The 18,195-nt window shown below is 42.2% G+C and overlaps 1 protein-coding gene across 1 annotated transcript in view; it reads right to left on the bottom strand.

The window, feature by feature from the left end:
* Positions 1–3,176: 3,176 nt before the first annotated feature.
* lama2 (laminin, alpha 2) overlaps positions 3,177–18,195 on the bottom strand; it is a 150,437-nt gene continuing 135,418 nt past the window's right edge. The window contains exons 55-64 of the mRNA XM_076271769.1: positions 14,205–14,353; positions 13,745–13,921; positions 11,966–12,158; positions 8,356–8,468; positions 7,680–7,869; positions 6,539–6,697; positions 6,101–6,254; positions 5,187–5,317; positions 4,538–4,760; positions 3,177–3,729 (exon numbers count right to left, since the gene is read on the bottom strand). Coding sequence (XP_076127884.1) covers positions 3,575–3,729; positions 4,538–4,760; positions 5,187–5,317; positions 6,101–6,254; positions 6,539–6,697; positions 7,680–7,869; positions 8,356–8,468; positions 11,966–12,158; positions 13,745–13,921; positions 14,205–14,353 — 1,644 coding nt within the window. The 3' untranslated portion in view covers positions 3,177–3,574. The remainder of the gene's footprint in view (positions 3,730–4,537; positions 4,761–5,186; positions 5,318–6,100; positions 6,255–6,538; positions 6,698–7,679; positions 7,870–8,355; positions 8,469–11,965; positions 12,159–13,744; positions 13,922–14,204; positions 14,354–18,195) is intronic.

Raw genomic sequence — 18,195 nt, 5'->3', positions numbered from 1 at the left:
CCAGTCAGCATTGGTGTTTGCCGGGATAATCATTAGCTTTTTATCGTTACTGGCCGCTTGTGGTTGTGGTTAGCCCATGGGCGGATTATGAACTTTCGGGCCCCTGGGCCCAGATGTATTAAGGGCCCCCCACTTATTGTTGTATATGTGGGAGGGGGGGTTTGGGGGTCCTATGGGGGAAATTTTTTTATTTGTTTGATGTGATTTCCTGTATTTTGGTGCATTTTGGGGATGGCCAATACTAAATTCAATCAGATTCATAGCCTACATCCTGATTTGTTGATATTGAGGTAATGATTCCATGCAAAGGCTTGGGCTTCAGGGCCCCCTGACCTCTTGGGCCCCTGGGCCTGGGCCCGGTATGCCCGTGCAGTAATCCATCCCTGGGTTAGCCCTACCTTGTTTTTTAAATGCCCGTTTCATTTTATTCATTTCCAGCTTTAAAAAAAGGGATTGATTCTAAGACGCTATCTGAAAGCTTTGGACGATGAAGTCATTGCAATCTAGGCTATTATTTATTATACAGTAGGCTAGGTCATGGAAATTCAGGTTTTTTGTCAGGGATAGCTGGGAAAAGTTAACCTGACTCTCGCCAGATGAATTTCGTTCCGCCTAGCTTGCGAGAGTCAGGTTAGGAAAAAGTCATAGAATTTTGGAAATCCTGTTACAGCAACAGGAAACAAATATTCCCTATATTTTTTTGTGTTAGGCTTAAGTTGTCCTGTGTATAGTGGTAAATGTTAAGATGTTATAGGTTAGGTATAGGCCTAACACAATCTGGTTAATTTAGCTCTTTACACATACAGTAATTGTTTGGTGCTGCTACAGATTCAATTATACGTTGAATTCCAGCAGAGCCTCTTGCACAATTGTTTGTATTTGTATGTGAATATGAAGATTATGTGCTCCCTGGCCACCTCTGATCACCAGTGAGTCAGATAGCTAGTGAGTAGGCCTACACTTGTCTACTTTCAGAGCTCCATGGTGCTTAGTTCAAAAATACACATATTCAGAGGTGGGACCAAGTCACTGTTTGGCAAGTCACAAGTAAGTCCCAAGTCTTAGCAGTCAAGTCCAAGTCAAGTGCCAAGTAAATACAGAGAAGGGCAAGTCGAGTCCAAGTCCAAGTCACATCAAAGCCAAGTCGAATCCACAGTATTTTGTTAATAAATACAGATTAAAATATGTTCAATGTTTCTGTCTTGTAATCTTTTACGACATATGCATGCGCATACCTGTGTAATATACACATGTGCATACATGAGTAATCTGTACAAAACGGATAGCTACATGACACTCGGCACAGCTGCAATTATATATATATATATATATTGTTTTTCCAAATTGCAGCGTCCACTGTAAGGATGAGTAATAATTTGACTGATGGCATTTCACTGTGCTAGGCCACATATTTGCCTGCAAACAATTTATTAGGCTGTCTGCCAGTGGCGACTCATAAGGGAAGCCAAGGTCAACACTTTTATATTATTTAAAAGATAATAATGACAGTAATTTTGTTTTAAAGTATTCATTTCTTAAGAAATACTACACATTTGATGCTGTTTATCTCATTTGTAAATGGTGCACTGTCACTTTAAGCCCATTGTGTGCCACTGTCCACACGTTCTCATAATAATCTTTTTTTTACCAGCTCCATTCAAATATAGCCTATGGCTAGTCCACAAACTCAAATATTGTTTGTGCCACATGTATAGCACAATATTAACAATGATAAGCATGATATTAAGTTGGCACAAACAGCTTTCATTCCTTTGGACATGATGCTTGCTTGACATTTTCTGTTTGCAATTAAAAGTGAATTAAAACCACTACAGTAGCTGAGTGGAATGCGTTTCAATCGGCATATCATGTGCTTCATGTAAATAAATTATTGAATACTTCAAGACTCACCAGTTCCATTACACAAAGACAAAGACAACTCTTCATATTCTTGTCCACTTTCCAAATCACAGTGAGTGCAGCTAGTATGTCATAGTGACCTGGATCTCATAGTTTATAACAGTAGGCTAGTGGGAACCGGATAAATACGCAATCTCCTCTAATCTCGTATTTGTTGCCTTCACGATTTCCTTTTATACGTTTCTTATATTTAAAAGAAGATATCAATCATCATCAACAATGACAAGCCAGCTGGAACTTACTCGTTTTCTCTCCCTCTCGTGCGTGCTTAGACGCGTTCTCAATTAAATGCAGTAGCATAAGTTCAAGTTAGATCTTAATGGAGAGGACTCGAAAAATATCATCTTTATGTAACATGCTGTTGGTGCATTGTGACATTAAACGTTCTCTAACAAGAGTGCAAATCAGTTTGCAGTAAAGCTACTAGTTATTGGCTAAATGTTGGTCCTTCCTCTGTCTCTTGGTGCCCTACACACAGTGCGTGTGGGGGTAGCGGCAGCACTGAACTGTGCTCTGGCCGCTTGTCTCCGCTATGTTTTTATTTTTTTTAGTCGCGGAGGGAAAGCGTCTCTGGGGTGACTGGTCCACGATCAGGAAATTTAGTTTTTGATTCGAGACATGTCAAGTCATCACAAGTCAAAGAGGCAAAGTCCGAGTCAAGTCTCGAGTGAATAGTATTCAAGTCCAAGTCGAGTCGCAAGTCATGCCGAATTTTATCAAGTCTAGTCTGAAGTCATTAAAATCATGACTCGAGTCCAAGTCATGTGACTCGAGTCCACATGTCTGCACATATTTAAGGGTACTGCTGCCAGGTTTTTGTAAGTGGGTGTGGCTGACCGATTAAAGGGCTGCTTGGGCCAAATATAGGGCCGATTTTTTGTCCCACTCTAGCCCTGCACACAAACATATCCACACACACACACAGAGGATAGATTTTAGCCTTTTAAGAGTTTATCTCAAGTTTTCTATCAATTTAGTAAGTTCCCAGGTGCAGACCCATTTCAAAACCTTCCAGAGCACTGGTTCCATTTCATGATTCCATCAAGTGTGCTCCATGTATAATGAGGCATACTGTAATTACTGGTGGCGCTGGTGCGCTAGCTTTGTAGCATTTATCATGGGAATGAGAATAATTATTATTGATAATTTTTATGAATGATTATTTTTAGAACCACTACATATAATTCATGGGTATTTCCATCACTGGTTTCAATTTGACAAGACACAAGATGGAAGAAGACTCCAGTAACCACTGATTTAAGTGCCTTCAGGGGGGAGTATATTTGAAAATACTGCAACAAACACCATACAGCGAGTCCCAACACACCATGCAACAAAGCTACAGGGGACACTGAACTGCTGACAAACAGGATGACAAACATTTATCCAGAACCTTCCGCAGAAACATGCAACACAACATCCTTGTATTGTTTATTTTAAAAGGTCCACAATCAAGACTCAGTATGGGTTTACTATCATCACATGGTTGGGCATTAATTAACGCTCTGCTGGACCAGTGCTCTTTGCTTTGAACCAGCTAGGAGTGGCCTTTCATAGTCTCTTTTTGGTTTTCAGCTGATTTTGATTTTTGATGTTTTTCCAAATCTTGGCCTAGAGGATAGGTCCTGGATCAGTGGGTCAGGTTTGGTCGGTTTTAAGCAGCAGGGCAAGTGAGTGGCTGGACCCCTTGCAGTTCCAGGGCCTTGTTGAACTGGACGTCCTGGACCTTGCCACCCTTGATGATCTTGGCGTTGCGTATGCAGCCCTTAAACGGCGCGCTAGTGGTGAGTCCAAACTGCTTCAGTCCCGCTACGAAAGAGAGTAAAATGTCAGGGTTAAAGCAAGAAAAAAAATGTGCCTGAAGTTATCAGACATTTTTTTAAGATGTCCTAGGCCTGTAGGCATGTTGCCTATTTTGCAATCTTAAACGCCTGAATTCAGGCACAGTGCCTGAACACTTTGGCCCTGTGGTTGGGATTGCTGTCAACTAGAGACTGAGACTGATAAAACACTTAGGACACTTTAGTCTATAATATGACTTCATCAATTATCAATAGCATGCTGCGTCAGCTTAGAGTCCTTTAAAGCTGCAGTTGGCAAGATTTTTTGATCATATTCACTGAAACCGACACTATACTCCGACAGAACAACATAAATCAGACGGTTTTAGAAAAAAACCCGCACTTCTACCTCCACCTAGAGCCTGTTATTTGTTTTGCAAAAATCCACAGCTCCCGGTTCTTCTGGTCCAATCAGAGCAGGGCTGTGTAAGATCTGACTGTCAATCACAGTCTGGTGCAGTCTGGTGCGCACTGACGAGCACAAACTTGATGAGTGGGTGCTCGGTGGTAGTGGAGGAGGGGCATGAGTGTCCCCTCAATCTGTCAAACTTGCCAACTGCAGCCTTAAGTCTATAATATGACAAGTATCCATAACATGCTGCGTCAGCTTAGAGTCCTTTACATTTGAACAAGATGGGCACTCAGTAGACTGCATTCTTACAGACCTAGCTTCTATTTTGTGGAGAAAGATGTTAAGTTATTCCTGTTCCAAATAGCTCTTGGCTTGCATTGCAATCGGTAAAAGTACAGGTCTGAGGTCAGTTTTGAAGAGGTACCTGGGTATCCGCCGAAGTAGATGGGGTCGCTAGTGTCGGCGGAGGTGGAAGCGGTGTTGGGGCTGGCCGCCTCCACTTGGTTGCCGTCCACCACCAGCTCTAGACGGTGCTTGAGCTTGCGGGCAGAGACAGTGTGCCATTGGCCGTCGCAGAGCCCCGCCTCCTCCTCGGGTGTGTAGACGGCGGTGACGATGCCCGGGCCGTTATCAGCACTGAAGAGAAGCTGCAGAGACGACAGACACAACGGGCATTAGTGAAGAGCTCGCTTTCCACAGCATAGAATAGAATAGAATAGAATAGAATTTTCTAGAGTTCAGTGAGAGAAAACTTAATTCCCCTCAATCCTGATTCATAACGTGGCATTGTCTTCTAGTACAGGGGTGGCAAACCTGCAGCTCTTTGCCTGCTTTTGTAAGGCTCATGGCTGTTCAGTTTCTTGAGCTTAAGAGTTCTTTCTTGAGTTTAAGAGTTCTTTCTTGAGTTTAAGAGTTCTTTCTTGAGCTTAAGAGTTCTAGGCCTGTCTGAGGCACGTATCTGTATATATCCCACTGTTGTCTTGGGGACAAATAATATGATAGTGTGTGTGTGTGTGTGTGTGTGTGTGTGTGTGTGTGAGAGAGAGAGACAGAGAGAGAGAGATGGAGCTCACCTTGCCATTGTGCAGCTCAATGCCCATTCCATCGAGCACCTGGCTACTGACGCCCATGAGAACTCCATCACTCCGAGACGTGCGGAACTCTAGCTCCACCGACACCTCGTGACCAACTCTGTATGTGGCCACTGGGTTCAGAGAACACACACACACACACACACAGGCACACACACGCGCACACACACACACACACACACACATTAGTCTATAAAGACTGTTCTCAGATTATCAATCATTATGGTATGCCTCTAGAATTATTTAGCACTCTGACCTACACACACCTCTTTCGGATGGTGAAAAAGCCGTGTTTCACTGCAAACAGGCCTGAAACCACTCAGGCCTCCTGAGCCAATATGTGCTATTGGATTCCAATAGGGCTCCAAGAGGAAGTAAATAATCCTGCGTCTGCCCCTTAGGGAACAGTGGTGGTTCATTTCCGTGTAATGAGCTTGGTAGTCATTTGTCCACACCCCTGACATTTGTCCTGACTTAAGTCATTACGTGATTCAGCTCAGCGAACACCCCCACACGTCTAGACACTCAGTCAATAGCTCACCATAACTGAACTTCTCCAATGAATACTGATAGTTTTACGGCATTCGTTTACGATTACTGAATACTGGTAGCATTCAAAAGTGTGGTCTAGTCTAAGTATTTTAAATACAAATGCACTACTTAGTTCTCATTGATAAAGAATGTATTTCTGATTACTGAGCTCTGCCATTGTTCTACAGCATGTTTTAACTCTAAACACATGAGATTAAGATCCATCAATTTCGTACAAGTATAAATCATTATTAACAGCACTAATCTGACAATATTCAAATTCGGAATAACTTCTCAAAACGTGAGATCATGAGATCACAAGCATGGAAGCAAACAGAGAACTGAACAAGAACATTGGCCTGTACCTGCTTTGGCATAGCCTGTGCCATCAAAGTAGGTGCCCTTTTCGGGGTTGGCAAAACAAGTGCCAACACGATAACTGGATGTAGGGTTTTCAAGGTCCATTTCTGTGCCAAGCATTTTAAAGTTTCTAATGCAAGCATCAATACTGTAGACCACCTGGAACAAAACAGGCCAATTTGTTAGCGCCACGATACCATCGATATACAGTATTTATATAATGCAAACAGCACAAACAATTAGTTGACCTTTCTCTTATTAAGTGGCCTTCTTTTTGATGGGTTTTCTAGTGACTTTTATATTTTTGTAAATGTTAATGCTAAGCATATCAAATTACCCTTTTTATGACATTTCCAATATAACAGAAAAAGCAGAAAAAGACCTACTTTGAGAGAGAGAGAGAGAGAGAGAGAGAGAGAGAGAGAGAGATAAAGAGTACATACTGGGCCGATCCTCTTGGTAGTATAGTTGATTGGAAGACCACCGATGTAGAGCATGCCCACTACATCCAGGATGTCGGCCTTCTTGGGGCTCTTGGTCTGCTTGGAGAAGCGGCCGTCCACCGTCAAGATGCCCAGTTGCTTCTGTCTCACTACCCGGATCTGCACTCACAGGCAAACAGCACACGCACGTCTGGTCAGTACCAACTGCACACCGTCGCTTAATACACTCTTAAAACGAATGTGTTGTCCCTATCTGGACACAGAGATGTGTTAAAAAAACAACGCAAGTTGTGCTGTTTTCAAATGTAGCATAACTGGATATTTTACTGCAAACCAGTACAGAACAGTAGGTATATAGTATACTGAATAATATACATTAATGCAATAATAATTATATATATAATGATTGTATTAATGTACTCATAATTAATTATACATAATTAATAATTAATGTATGAATTATTATTGTATTAATGTATATTATATATAAAAATAGGTAATGAGCGCAGTTTTCATCTATTGTTTATCACCATAGTTTCCTGTTAATTCTTAAATAGTTACACATAGCAAATGTGTAACCACTGGCATGCTTCAGAATAGGGTTCATTCCTGGTTAAACGGAAAACTGAAGACTGGGGTGGGTCAGCTCTTTTCTTAACATGATTTTAGGAGTGGGCACAGCTGGAGCTTCAGATTAAGTCATGAGGAGAAGCAACAGCCAACAGACATCTGATCTATTCAACCCCTTGATTTCACAAATCAGGATTACAGTTATCGAGACACCCACATTGAGTAAAACCTGAAAGAAAACTGGGGTTATGTTCCTGATTGTGGTGTCAGGAGGATGTTGCAATAAGGAGGATGTTGTAATCTTGGTCAGTGAAAATATCCAACTGATGCAACTTCACTGATACTATACATAGTAGTATATTATGGTGTAGTGTTGTATACTACACTATAATATGGAGTTAAGTTCTGGCACAGTGAACTATTTATATATAGATAGATAGATAGATAGATAGATAGATAGATAGATAGAAAGAATAGCTGTGAGATCATTAGTAAAAACTTGATCACATGTTCTCATGAAAAGGCTTTGATGGTGTGTGTGTGTGTGTGTGGGCCTCTCGTGACCCCTGACCTTGTGCCACTGGCCGTCGCTGATAGTGCGTGGCACGCCGACAGACGTGTTGCCACTGCCCAGGTCGAAGCCCAGGTGGGCTTGGCCCTCCTTCAGCTGCACCGTGGCAAAGTCGGCGTGGTTGATGCGGGCCATGTAGAACACCAGGCCCGACTCGGCCGTCGTGCGGATGTCAAACTCGATGATCAGCCTGGGAGGAGACCGGTACTTGTTAACTCAGATAAGCAACTTCCTGACTGTGACAGTGAGGTTTTGAGATATAGCACACATGCTGCATGTTGGGCGGGAGGTTTGTGGTGCTCCTTTGCACTTGAGAGAGACCAAAACTGAAAGTGGACTGAGAGAGCAGTTCAGTGCTCTGCTGACACTACTGCTTTCTTGTGTCCACGATAGAACCTTCTAGAACCCCTCAGAGTTTTCGCTTTCAGTAGTTAATGATTACAATAATGTATGTATGTACTGTATGTATTTTCAGGGCATTTTTATGTCAGTCATAATAGTGATAACATTAACATATTTAAAACATATTAAATACATAAATACTACACCTATACAAATAAATTAATCAGTAATATTCATTAAATCAAACAAAAAACACTAGCGTAAATTACAACAAAACTAAATTAAGCAGTATTGAAATGAATGATGATGAGGACTGATCATTTGCTGCTATTACCTGTTCTTGACCTTGGTGTCGTCGAATGCAAAGGCCATGTGGCTGTTTCTGGCGAGGCCGAACTGCTTGGCCATCTCCAGCACTCCCGGAGCCGCTTGGGCAGCGCAAGAGATCTACGGGGCAGAGGAGCAGGGCGGCCAGTTAGCTCCTGACGTTGTCTTTGTAACAAACAAAGCTAGGAAACAAATCAGGCTGACCAGTTAAATCATACCATACATACAAATACCGGTACAAACATAGTATCAGCTGTTTACAATTGTGCCCCACATACTACAATATCTTTTCTTCAACAATGCTGGGTCTCGACAAAGTCTTGCCACAGGTAGTTACTAATAGTTTCTAAATGCTTAAAATGCTGAATGTTCTACAGAAGATAAGTCGTCTGTATACCATTAATAGTAAACGCCCACAAATTATACTTCAGAAGACTGTACAGAAGAGAAACAGTAAACCACCTCAGTTTACAGTTTTTCTCAGTCGCTTTGGTGCTTTTTTCAGATTAGAATGAAAATTCTCATAACTATTAGTTCAACCTCCACAACATTTAGTCATTTGTGCACATCATAGTAGCAATTTCTCCTTCCTCTGAACAAATTGCAAATACTTTTGGACATGTATCAGTTGCTTTCATACAATTCTCTGCTGTTTTTTAACATTATCATTTGCTTATGTCATGTCAGTCAAAATGAACTATACTTATGAATGCTGAATAGTCGTTCCCAATAAAACTAATAGTCTTCATTTCATTGCTTGATTCATTACATACAAAATCGTTGAACTAGTTATCAAATTCTGTCACAATGCTGTAGAGTTGCAAAGAGCATACAGTAAAAATTTACGTATTCAGTGTCTTGTACTCACTTACTCACCTAACTACAGCAATGTGTAACTTTACTGTAGTTTTCAAATGGCTGTGCAAGTGCTGTATAGTGCTGTCTTAAGCATGTTCAGGTAGTGTCACCGAGTTCTGACCTTTTTTTGCATTGGAAAACACTGAGAGAACTGTCATAATGAAAACATGACAAAGCCATTTGACTATCTTGTTCATAAACGATGGTGTCAAGACTTCTCATTTTGATGACACTGACAGTTTAATTGACATGAATACCTGCTTTTGAGGAATGGACTATCCATTTTGAGCAAGTGACGTGTTTTTGCAGGTCATCCACTAGGTTTTGCAGTTTGCACTAATTGTTTTGAGAAATGCACTAACTGCTGTGCAAATGTTAATAGTGATGTGATAATAGCACCAAAGCGACTGAGAAAAACTGTAAAACAAACAACACTGTTCAATACCCCTCTTTGGAAGACTTATTATGGAATCAATTTAAAGTTATTATTTGTAATCAAATTTCACCACTAGATGGTGCTGTTGATAAAGACTGGGGTTTCTCTGCACTCCTTTGACACTGCACCACAGATGTGGGCATGGAGGAGTTTTTATTTTCTAAGAATCCTTTTTATTGTTCACGCCAGCCTTGTGATACAGACTTTCAAGCGTGTCATTCTACAACATCTAATTGAAATTGATTATTTTCCTCTGTATGCTGTGGGAAAACTCTGGTTCAGTCTCTATTCAACAAAGCTGAAGTCCATCGACGCGTACGGTGAGAAGTGAAAAAGACTATGAATTGAAAAGGCTTGAACACGGGCTATTAAACCACATGAGTGCTCCGGACTCGGCTGAGTGTCGGCCCACACTCAGCCCCTGGGGTCACGTGGATTAGAAGTTTGTTGAAGGCCTCGGAGATGAGATGAGGTGAGGTGGCTTTTATGCCAGGAGGATGAGAGACAGAGTTCATGTTCAGAGTACAGTTAGAGGACATGGTGGAGGAGGAACACACAAACACATACATAGGCACACACACACACACACACACACACACACACACACACACACACACACACACACACACACACAGATGTGGTTGCACATGTGAACACACATACAAGGACGTAACACTCACACAGATACAAGGATATAACACACACACGCACACGCACACACACATTCACACACACACACACACACACACACACACACACACACACACACACACACACACACACACAGAAAGACACAAGGACGTAAGCATGTGGTAAAAACAAAATGTAGCCAATGTGCTGGGAGGCACTGCAGCACATCATTGCACTACAGGGAGGCATCACAGCGCTACAAGCAGCCTCAACAACCTACAGACTCAGAGCACAAAGCACGGGGGCATTTCAGTAAAGGAAAGATGGGGGGCAGAAGGGGTGGGGGGGGGGGCAGTACCGCAGCAGCATCAGGGCCGACAGGAGGTTCGATGGGGGTCTCCTCTGGGGCGCTGGTGGTCTCGGCGGGGGCTGGGGGGGTAGCCTACGGAGCAGCAGAGTGAAGGAGGGCTGAGAGTTAGAGGAAGCAGCAAAGCAGAGCGCAGCAGCTTACTACCTGCACACTACACACCTCACACAGGTGTGTGTGTGTGTGTTTGAGAGAGAGAGATTGAGAGAGTATTTGAGAGAGAGAGAGAGAGAGAAAGAAAGAGAGTGTGCTTGTATGTGTGTGTGTGTGAGTGTGTGTGTGTGTGTGTGTGTGTGTGTGTGTGTGTGTGTGTGTGTGTGTGTGTGTGTGTGTATGTGTTGTGAGTGTGTGCGCCCAAGCTCATGTTTCCACATGTATGTACATGTCTATGTGTACACATGTGTATACATGAGTATCTGCTTTAATCAGTTCATGTTGGCATGTTAAAACAGCACCAGTATGACAACCACTAGATTATCTTCTGACTGATCTAGTTCAGATTACAGATGAAGAAGTAAGTTAAATGGAGCACTACAGATTGAAGCCTTTAGCTATGGTAAGCTATACAGCCTACAGTATATAAGCCATACTGTCTAATGTAAAGCTATGGTAAGCCATACTGCCTAAATAAAGCTATGGTAAGCCATACTCCCTATATAAAGCTATGGTAAGCCATACTGTCTAATGTAAAGCTATGGTAAGCTATACTGTCTAATGTAAGGCTATGGTAAGACCTACTGCCTATGTAAAGCTATGGTAAGCCATACTGTGTAATTTAAAGCTATGGTAAGCATGGGGAAAGCCATGTTGGCATGGATTATGGCTGTAGCATGGTTAGCATTAGCTCGCTCGAATGATACCTATAACCAGAAATGATGTAGCCTTAGAACCGGACCGCATGTGGCCCATCTAGAAAGCATGATGTTGAGACTGGCATGTAGCCTATAAAGGAAGCATGATGATGAGACTGATCCCAGACCTGACTTGTATCATAGAGGGCAAACACTGTCTCTGTGGGTACCTATCTGCTCTTTTTATGTCTCTCTGAAATACTTTTCTGTTCCCTCTCTACTCTGATATATATATATATATATATATATATATATATATATATAAATATATATATGAAGTGAAGGTCTGCCCTCTCAATCTGAGACCATTTGCTCTCATGGGACTGTCTGAGAGACAATGACCTTTAAGCTAAACTTTAACAATCTCTTCCGTTCTCTCTTCTGATCTCTTCATCTTTTATCACTTCCACTATCCCCCTCCATTCCCGTGACATTGTGGCCTTGTGCTTCACTCCTCCGCGTCGAGCAGACATACGGTAGATGGTGCAACAGGTGGCTGTACAGGTGCTGCTGCAGTGGGTGGCCCCGGCTTCTCTTCCTCCTCCTCCTCCTCCTCCTCCTCCTCCTCTTCCTCAGGTAGCGGGCCAGGTGGTGGGGGAGGTGCCAGGTTGGGACACTGCCCTATCTCAGCGTTCTCGAAGGCCACTGGTCGGGAGAAGTCCACCGGGCTAGCAGGGACGAGAAGTGATTGGTTAACGATGCCAGGAGGCGGGTTTGCAGAACTCCAACACCGTTTATGCAGGTGGGTTTGTTTCTAATGGATGTGTATGCCGAGACCAAATTAATGAGAGCAATTAGAGCCAGATGAAGCACATGGGTGATCAATTTATCTCATTTATGTTTGGGTGTCATAGAAGCATCACATGCATTCAATTTATCTCATTTATGTTTGGGTCTACACAAACATAACGGCCATTCAATTTATCTAATTTTATGTGTGTGTATCCTGATTCCATATACGGTAGCTGCTGGTGTCTTGTTTTCTTTCTCAAAAACACTGTAATCTTTTCTTTTAAACCACAGCATGAACACATTAGCCCTTAAGAAACCTGCCCTGGAACACGTTTTCATTTCTCTTAACTTCAATGGGTGGCATCATCAGGACTTCTTTTCTCTCCAGTTCAGCTACAGTTAAGAGTCTCATGGTGATGGACTAATGGTACACTCTCTAATATTGTTTACGGTATCAATGCTTATGCCAACTTCCTCAGCATTGGCTATTGCCATCACATTACTGCAACACTGTGAAATATGGACAAGCTTATCACAGAGGACAGACTCATCTCTCTGATTTAAATAGAGGTCATCTGAGTTTACTCTAACTCTAAGAGAAAGACAGAGAGAGAGAGAGAGAGAACTCTCGCTAATGGCAATTCATAATTATTAAGCCTTCATATCTTGTTATCGGATCACAGCTTTTTGGCTGGTAATTATTCTGCCCAACTGTGTCTATGAAATGATGGTGCTACATGATATTTGAAAAAAAAAGCAATTAAAGGAAGATGGCTTGAGGTATGTAAAATAAATCATTTCATAATAAAAATTCTGATCAGTTTCCTCCAATCATGTGACATCCCTCATAGCATAAAAGGAAGCTCTTCCCTAAGTTTATAAAAAAAATGAAACTGCAATTTTATGAATATATAACAGAGTTGTATTTGACTGACCGCCCGGTTCAACCCTGCAGCACCTCAGATTCGGAGACAGGCATGCTAGCAAGATACCTAAAACCCATGCGTGCTATCTCTTACTAGCACGTATCATAAGGGGGGGTTCAAACCAAAGATTCGGGACGAGATGAGCTGCAATGTTCTAAAACCTTGCAACTACGACTAGACATGGTGATTGCTTTGCGACGGCTTGCAACAGCTAACAACGAAGTGCAACATTTAATTCACACCACTGCAACTCGTCGCAAATCTTTGGATTAAATTAGGCCTTAAGGCATCAGGAGGGAGGTTTAATTCACTTACATAATGTGCAGCTATCGTACTGGCCACCAGATCATGGGGCAAATGTTATTGTCATCTTGCCTGACAAAACACAAGGCAGCCACACAAAGGTATCAGTGTAGGGCCTGTTGGTAGATATGAGGTCCTACCCATCTGCTAGCAGTGTTACTAGCATACTGGTAAACCTACCTACAGCTACTTTGCTTCCACTCTCTTCTGCCTCAGTTAAAAACTAGTCCAAGAGTAGACTCAGGTGTAGTTCCAGACTCCACAGGTGGGGACAGGTGAGGGGCGAGACTTACACAGTGTTGATGAGCAGGTTCCAGATGCAGCCTTCGAAGGGCAGGTTGGCCCGCTGGGTGGTGGCCTCCACATCTGGAGGCAGGCCCCCGACGAACAGACGCTCGATGTTCAAAGGCTGGCCGTTAGACAGGACGTGCTCCAACCTCTGATCCTCGTCCACCAGCACGGAAAACGCCCTGGGGGAAGAGTGACCGAGTTTAGACTGTGTGTGTGTGTGTGTGTGTGTGTGTGTGTGTGTGTGTGTGTGTGTGTGTGTGTGTGTAATGGAAAACCAAAAATGAGTTTCAGATGTACACAGTACACACTTCACCAGTAGATAAATAGAGATTCTTCAGTTGCCCACTTAAGGATAATCAATGAGCAAGTACCCCTTTGTTTTCAAAACATTGCCCTAAATGTCCACCTCTAGTGACCCTCATGTTGCAAAATGAAGTCCAAAAAAGGTGCAGCGAGTCTCACCCCCCGACCCTCTCGATGCGAAGCGAGTGCTCGCGTCCGTCGTGCAGGATGTCCTTGTCGGGCTTGCGGATGATCTCGCGTGGGATCTGTCTGCCTGTGAACACCAGGACCTCCAGGTCTCCCTTATTCAGCTGCACCAGCAGGAACGGCTGTGGTGGAGAAGGGAGGGCAGGACAGGGGAGGGGGGGGGGGCACAGATGTGGTCAACACAGAACAACACATGTCCACAACTCAAGATGTGCTCTAGCAAAGCTTAAAACTGTGTAGCAATTCCCCTTTTTTATAGACAAGTGCTATTTTAAGAAAAAGTCCTTGTATATGGCTCTAGAGGCATTTCTTAGTAAAAGTTGGGAACAGGACTTTTTATCATAATTAACATGTGCTGAATCCAACTAGCCCTGTTCCCAAGCAGAATTTAGAGTTTTTGACCAATTAGCATAAACAAAATGGCTGCCAAAATGGCGATTTTGGGCACTTTCTTCGGACGGGCATCATTATACCATGTAAATAAATTAATATTGTTCACATCTGTGCATCTCAGAAATCTCCCGTGGGCAATAAATAAAAACTAAAGGCTATGAAAAAAATAAAAATGGTAAAAAAAATTAAAAAACTATTATTATGCTAACTAGCCTTATTATCACCTCGTGAACCATCTTGACTATGTTTACGGTCCTCTTTGGCAAAGAGTCTGGCCTGGCTTCATTGGTAAGCATCTTCTTTGTGGTGGGTGGACACATATTTGGAGTTTAAAATCATTGGAGTTCCTTTGAACTAATCCCGAAAAACTGTTAAGTCAAGGATAACGGCCGCCGAGGTGTCCTGTTATAGCCTACGGAATTAATGGACGAGGGTGATGGTCTCCGCCCGAGTCCATTAATTCCGTGTAACTGGACACACTTTGAAGGCCGTTATTATTGTTTAATAAGAAGCTCACTAGTTGTACAACTTTTACAGTTGATTCCATTGTTGCGAAACCTGCCTCCAGGCTCAACCATTGTCTTAATATCGTTGTTATAGTTACCATTCATAAGCATTGATATGGAACGGCGATTAAACTTTTTTTACCAGATCTACTAGGTGTCCCGTTATTCAGAATTAAAAGCCACCCTGCCAGCCAATCAGAAAAGAGTATTTCTTCTCTCCGGGTGATAACTAACATTATTCTACTGCATGATTCAGTTTCCCATTGTGAAGGTTCTTTAGAACGTGCAATTAAAAATCGGTTATTTGAAGTAGTTCCATTTTTTTAACTTCTTACATATTTTGTATCAATTCGCCCGAGTTCTTTAGAACGTTCAATGAAAATTACCGTTAATTTGAAACATTGTATCAAGGAAAAACATCAAAGAAACACCGCTGCGCTGAATATGTCTACCAGAAATTAATTTCAATGTTTTTGGAAAATATGTCGATTTCGACACCTGGGCCAAGGCAGATGTATGGGGAGGGCAGGAGACCGAACACAGATGTGAGACTAGTCTCAACAGCTACTGGAGGAACCAGTGATGCGTTGAGCAGTTTTCCTCTGGTGTGCTTTCCGGTCGGAGGCAGAGCAGTTGCCATACCATACTGTGACACAGTTGGTTTAGAAGTTCACCAGGATCTGAGGAGAGAGGTTGTGTTCTTTAGTCTCCTCAGGAAGAAGAGATGCTGGTGGGCCGTCTTGATCAAGGTAGAGGTGTTGAGGGTACACAGAGGTCCACAGAGATGTGGACACCCAGAAACTTGAACTGGTGACATGCTCCACCTCAGTCCTGTTGATGAGGATGGGGGTTTGTGTGCTAGCTTTTGATATCCTGAAGTCCACAATGAGATCTTTTGTCCTCTTGGTGTAGAGAGCCAGGTTATTGTCCAAGGTGCACAATGTTAGGTGCTGGACCTCCTCCCTGCAGGCTGTCTCATCATTGTTGCTGATGAGAGCAATCACCGTAGTGTCATCTGCAAACTTGACAATGGTGTTAGAGCCATGTACAGGTATGCAGTTGTAGGTGAAGAGGGAGTAAAGAAGAGGGCTCAGCACACGCCGGTGTTCAGAGTGAGGTTATTTACTCTAACAGACTGCAGTCTGTTGGTTAGGAAGTCCAGAATCCAGTTTCAGGTGGCCAGTTTGGAGGGGATTATGGTGCTGAACTGAAGTCAATGAACAGCATTCTCACATAGGTGTTGCTATTGTCAAGGTGTGACAGGGCAGAGTGAAGTGCCGTAAAGATGGCATCCTCTGTGCTCCTGTTCTGGGAAATTCTCTTGTAGCAGTAGTTATAAAGTTATTCATCTAGCTATTAATTCACAGGACATCATTTTACTAACACAACGGTTATGAAGAAATATGGGTAACACTTTATGGTAAAGGTACATGAATTATCATGAATTCATGCATGAATTAATTCATGATTTATGCATTACTTCATTCCTTTATATCTTATGAATCATCAGGAATTGACATGAATCCATGTACTCTCATTGATGATGACCTCATGTATGAACAACACATCAACTAAAGCATCAGGCGCAATGGGTACATCATTATGATTTATGATTTTTTAAGCATGATCATCATGATTACATGAATTTTAGGTTAATTTCTCATGCATTCATCATGTCTGTGGCCCCTCAACTAAAGTAGTGAATAATGACATTTTTTAGAGAACTCCGAAGTTATGTTCAAATCAGAACTTGAGCAGTGATGACCACATTTTTGGCAGAAAAATAAAGTCATGATCATGCTTAATAAATCATAATTCATAATGATGTGCCCACCGTACCTAATACTTAGTAATGCACTTAGTAGTAATACTTAGTAGAACACTAGTAATGTGTTCATGTATGAAGTCACAAATGACAAACTATGAACTCAGTAAATTCCTGATGATTAATTAGATATTAATGAATGAAGTAATACATAAATCATAAATTAATTCATGCATGAATTCATGGTAATTCATGTACCCTTACCATAAAGCGTTACCAAAAGGGGTAAAGGCCTATGTAACTCCGAGACTACATACATTACCAACCTAATTCGTAAATCAGGTTTTAAGGCCAAGTATACTTGCGTATACAAGGAATTTGCTCTCTGCATTTATCCCATCCGTGAATTAGTGAACACACAGGTCACACATTGAAGCACACATTAACCTGGAGCAGTGAGCTGCTTTGCTACAGTGATGCTCAGGGAGCAGTGAGGGGTTAGGTGCCTTGCTCAAGGGCACTTCAGCCATAGATGTGGGCATTGGAGAATAGTGCTCAACCTTTCCACCACCCACATTTTTCCTACTTGTCGGGGATCGAACCGGTAACCCTTTGGTATCAAGCCCGAAGCCCTTACCAGTAGGCCACAATTTTAAACTTTACATCATCATTACACATCTTTCTTGACCCTCAAAAAACATAAGTCTCGTTCATCAAATACCTGTGCCTGCTCAGTTATACAATTTCAACAATTCCATTTTTTTCAGGTAATTAGCATAGACATACTACTATATTTTTACTTCAGCCTGTATCCTTGATCTATTGGCCAAGGGAGATTTCTGTGAACAATATGAATTAATTTACATGGTATAATGAAGTCGCCATTTTTGGCAACCATTTTGTTTATGCAAATTAGATGGTCATAAACTCAAAATTCAGCTTGGGAACAGGGCTAGTTGGATTCAGCACACCTTAATTATGTTAAAAAGTCCTGTTCCCAACTTTTACTAAAAAATGCCTCTAGGAAGCACATTATCTCAAAAATATCAACTGTCTATTACTATATATATATATTTTGGGCTTTTTTTACACCTTTAATGTGACAGGACAGTGGAGAATGACAGGAAGCGAGAGGGAGAGAGAGTCGGGGTGGGAATCAAACCCGGGTCGCCGGTGTACGGTTCAGGTGCCCCAGCCAGTTGTGCCACAGCTGGGACAGCAATTCCCCTTTTTGGATGTACTGGATACCCATTTGGCATACTGGACTGGACATGCAGGATACCCAATTAGCGCCATGGGA

The sequence above is a fragment of the Alosa pseudoharengus genome, unplaced genomic scaffold (assembly GCF_046254945.1).
Source record: "Alosa pseudoharengus isolate Yale_2024_CS ecotype anadromous, Long Island Sound unplaced genomic scaffold, YU_APseudo_1.1 YU_APseudo_1.1_scf_7, whole genome shotgun sequence".
NCBI classification, from domain to species: Eukaryota; Metazoa; Chordata; class Actinopteri; order Clupeiformes; family Clupeidae; genus Alosa; species Alosa pseudoharengus.
This window is presented reverse-complemented; position numbering and strand designations above follow the sequence as displayed.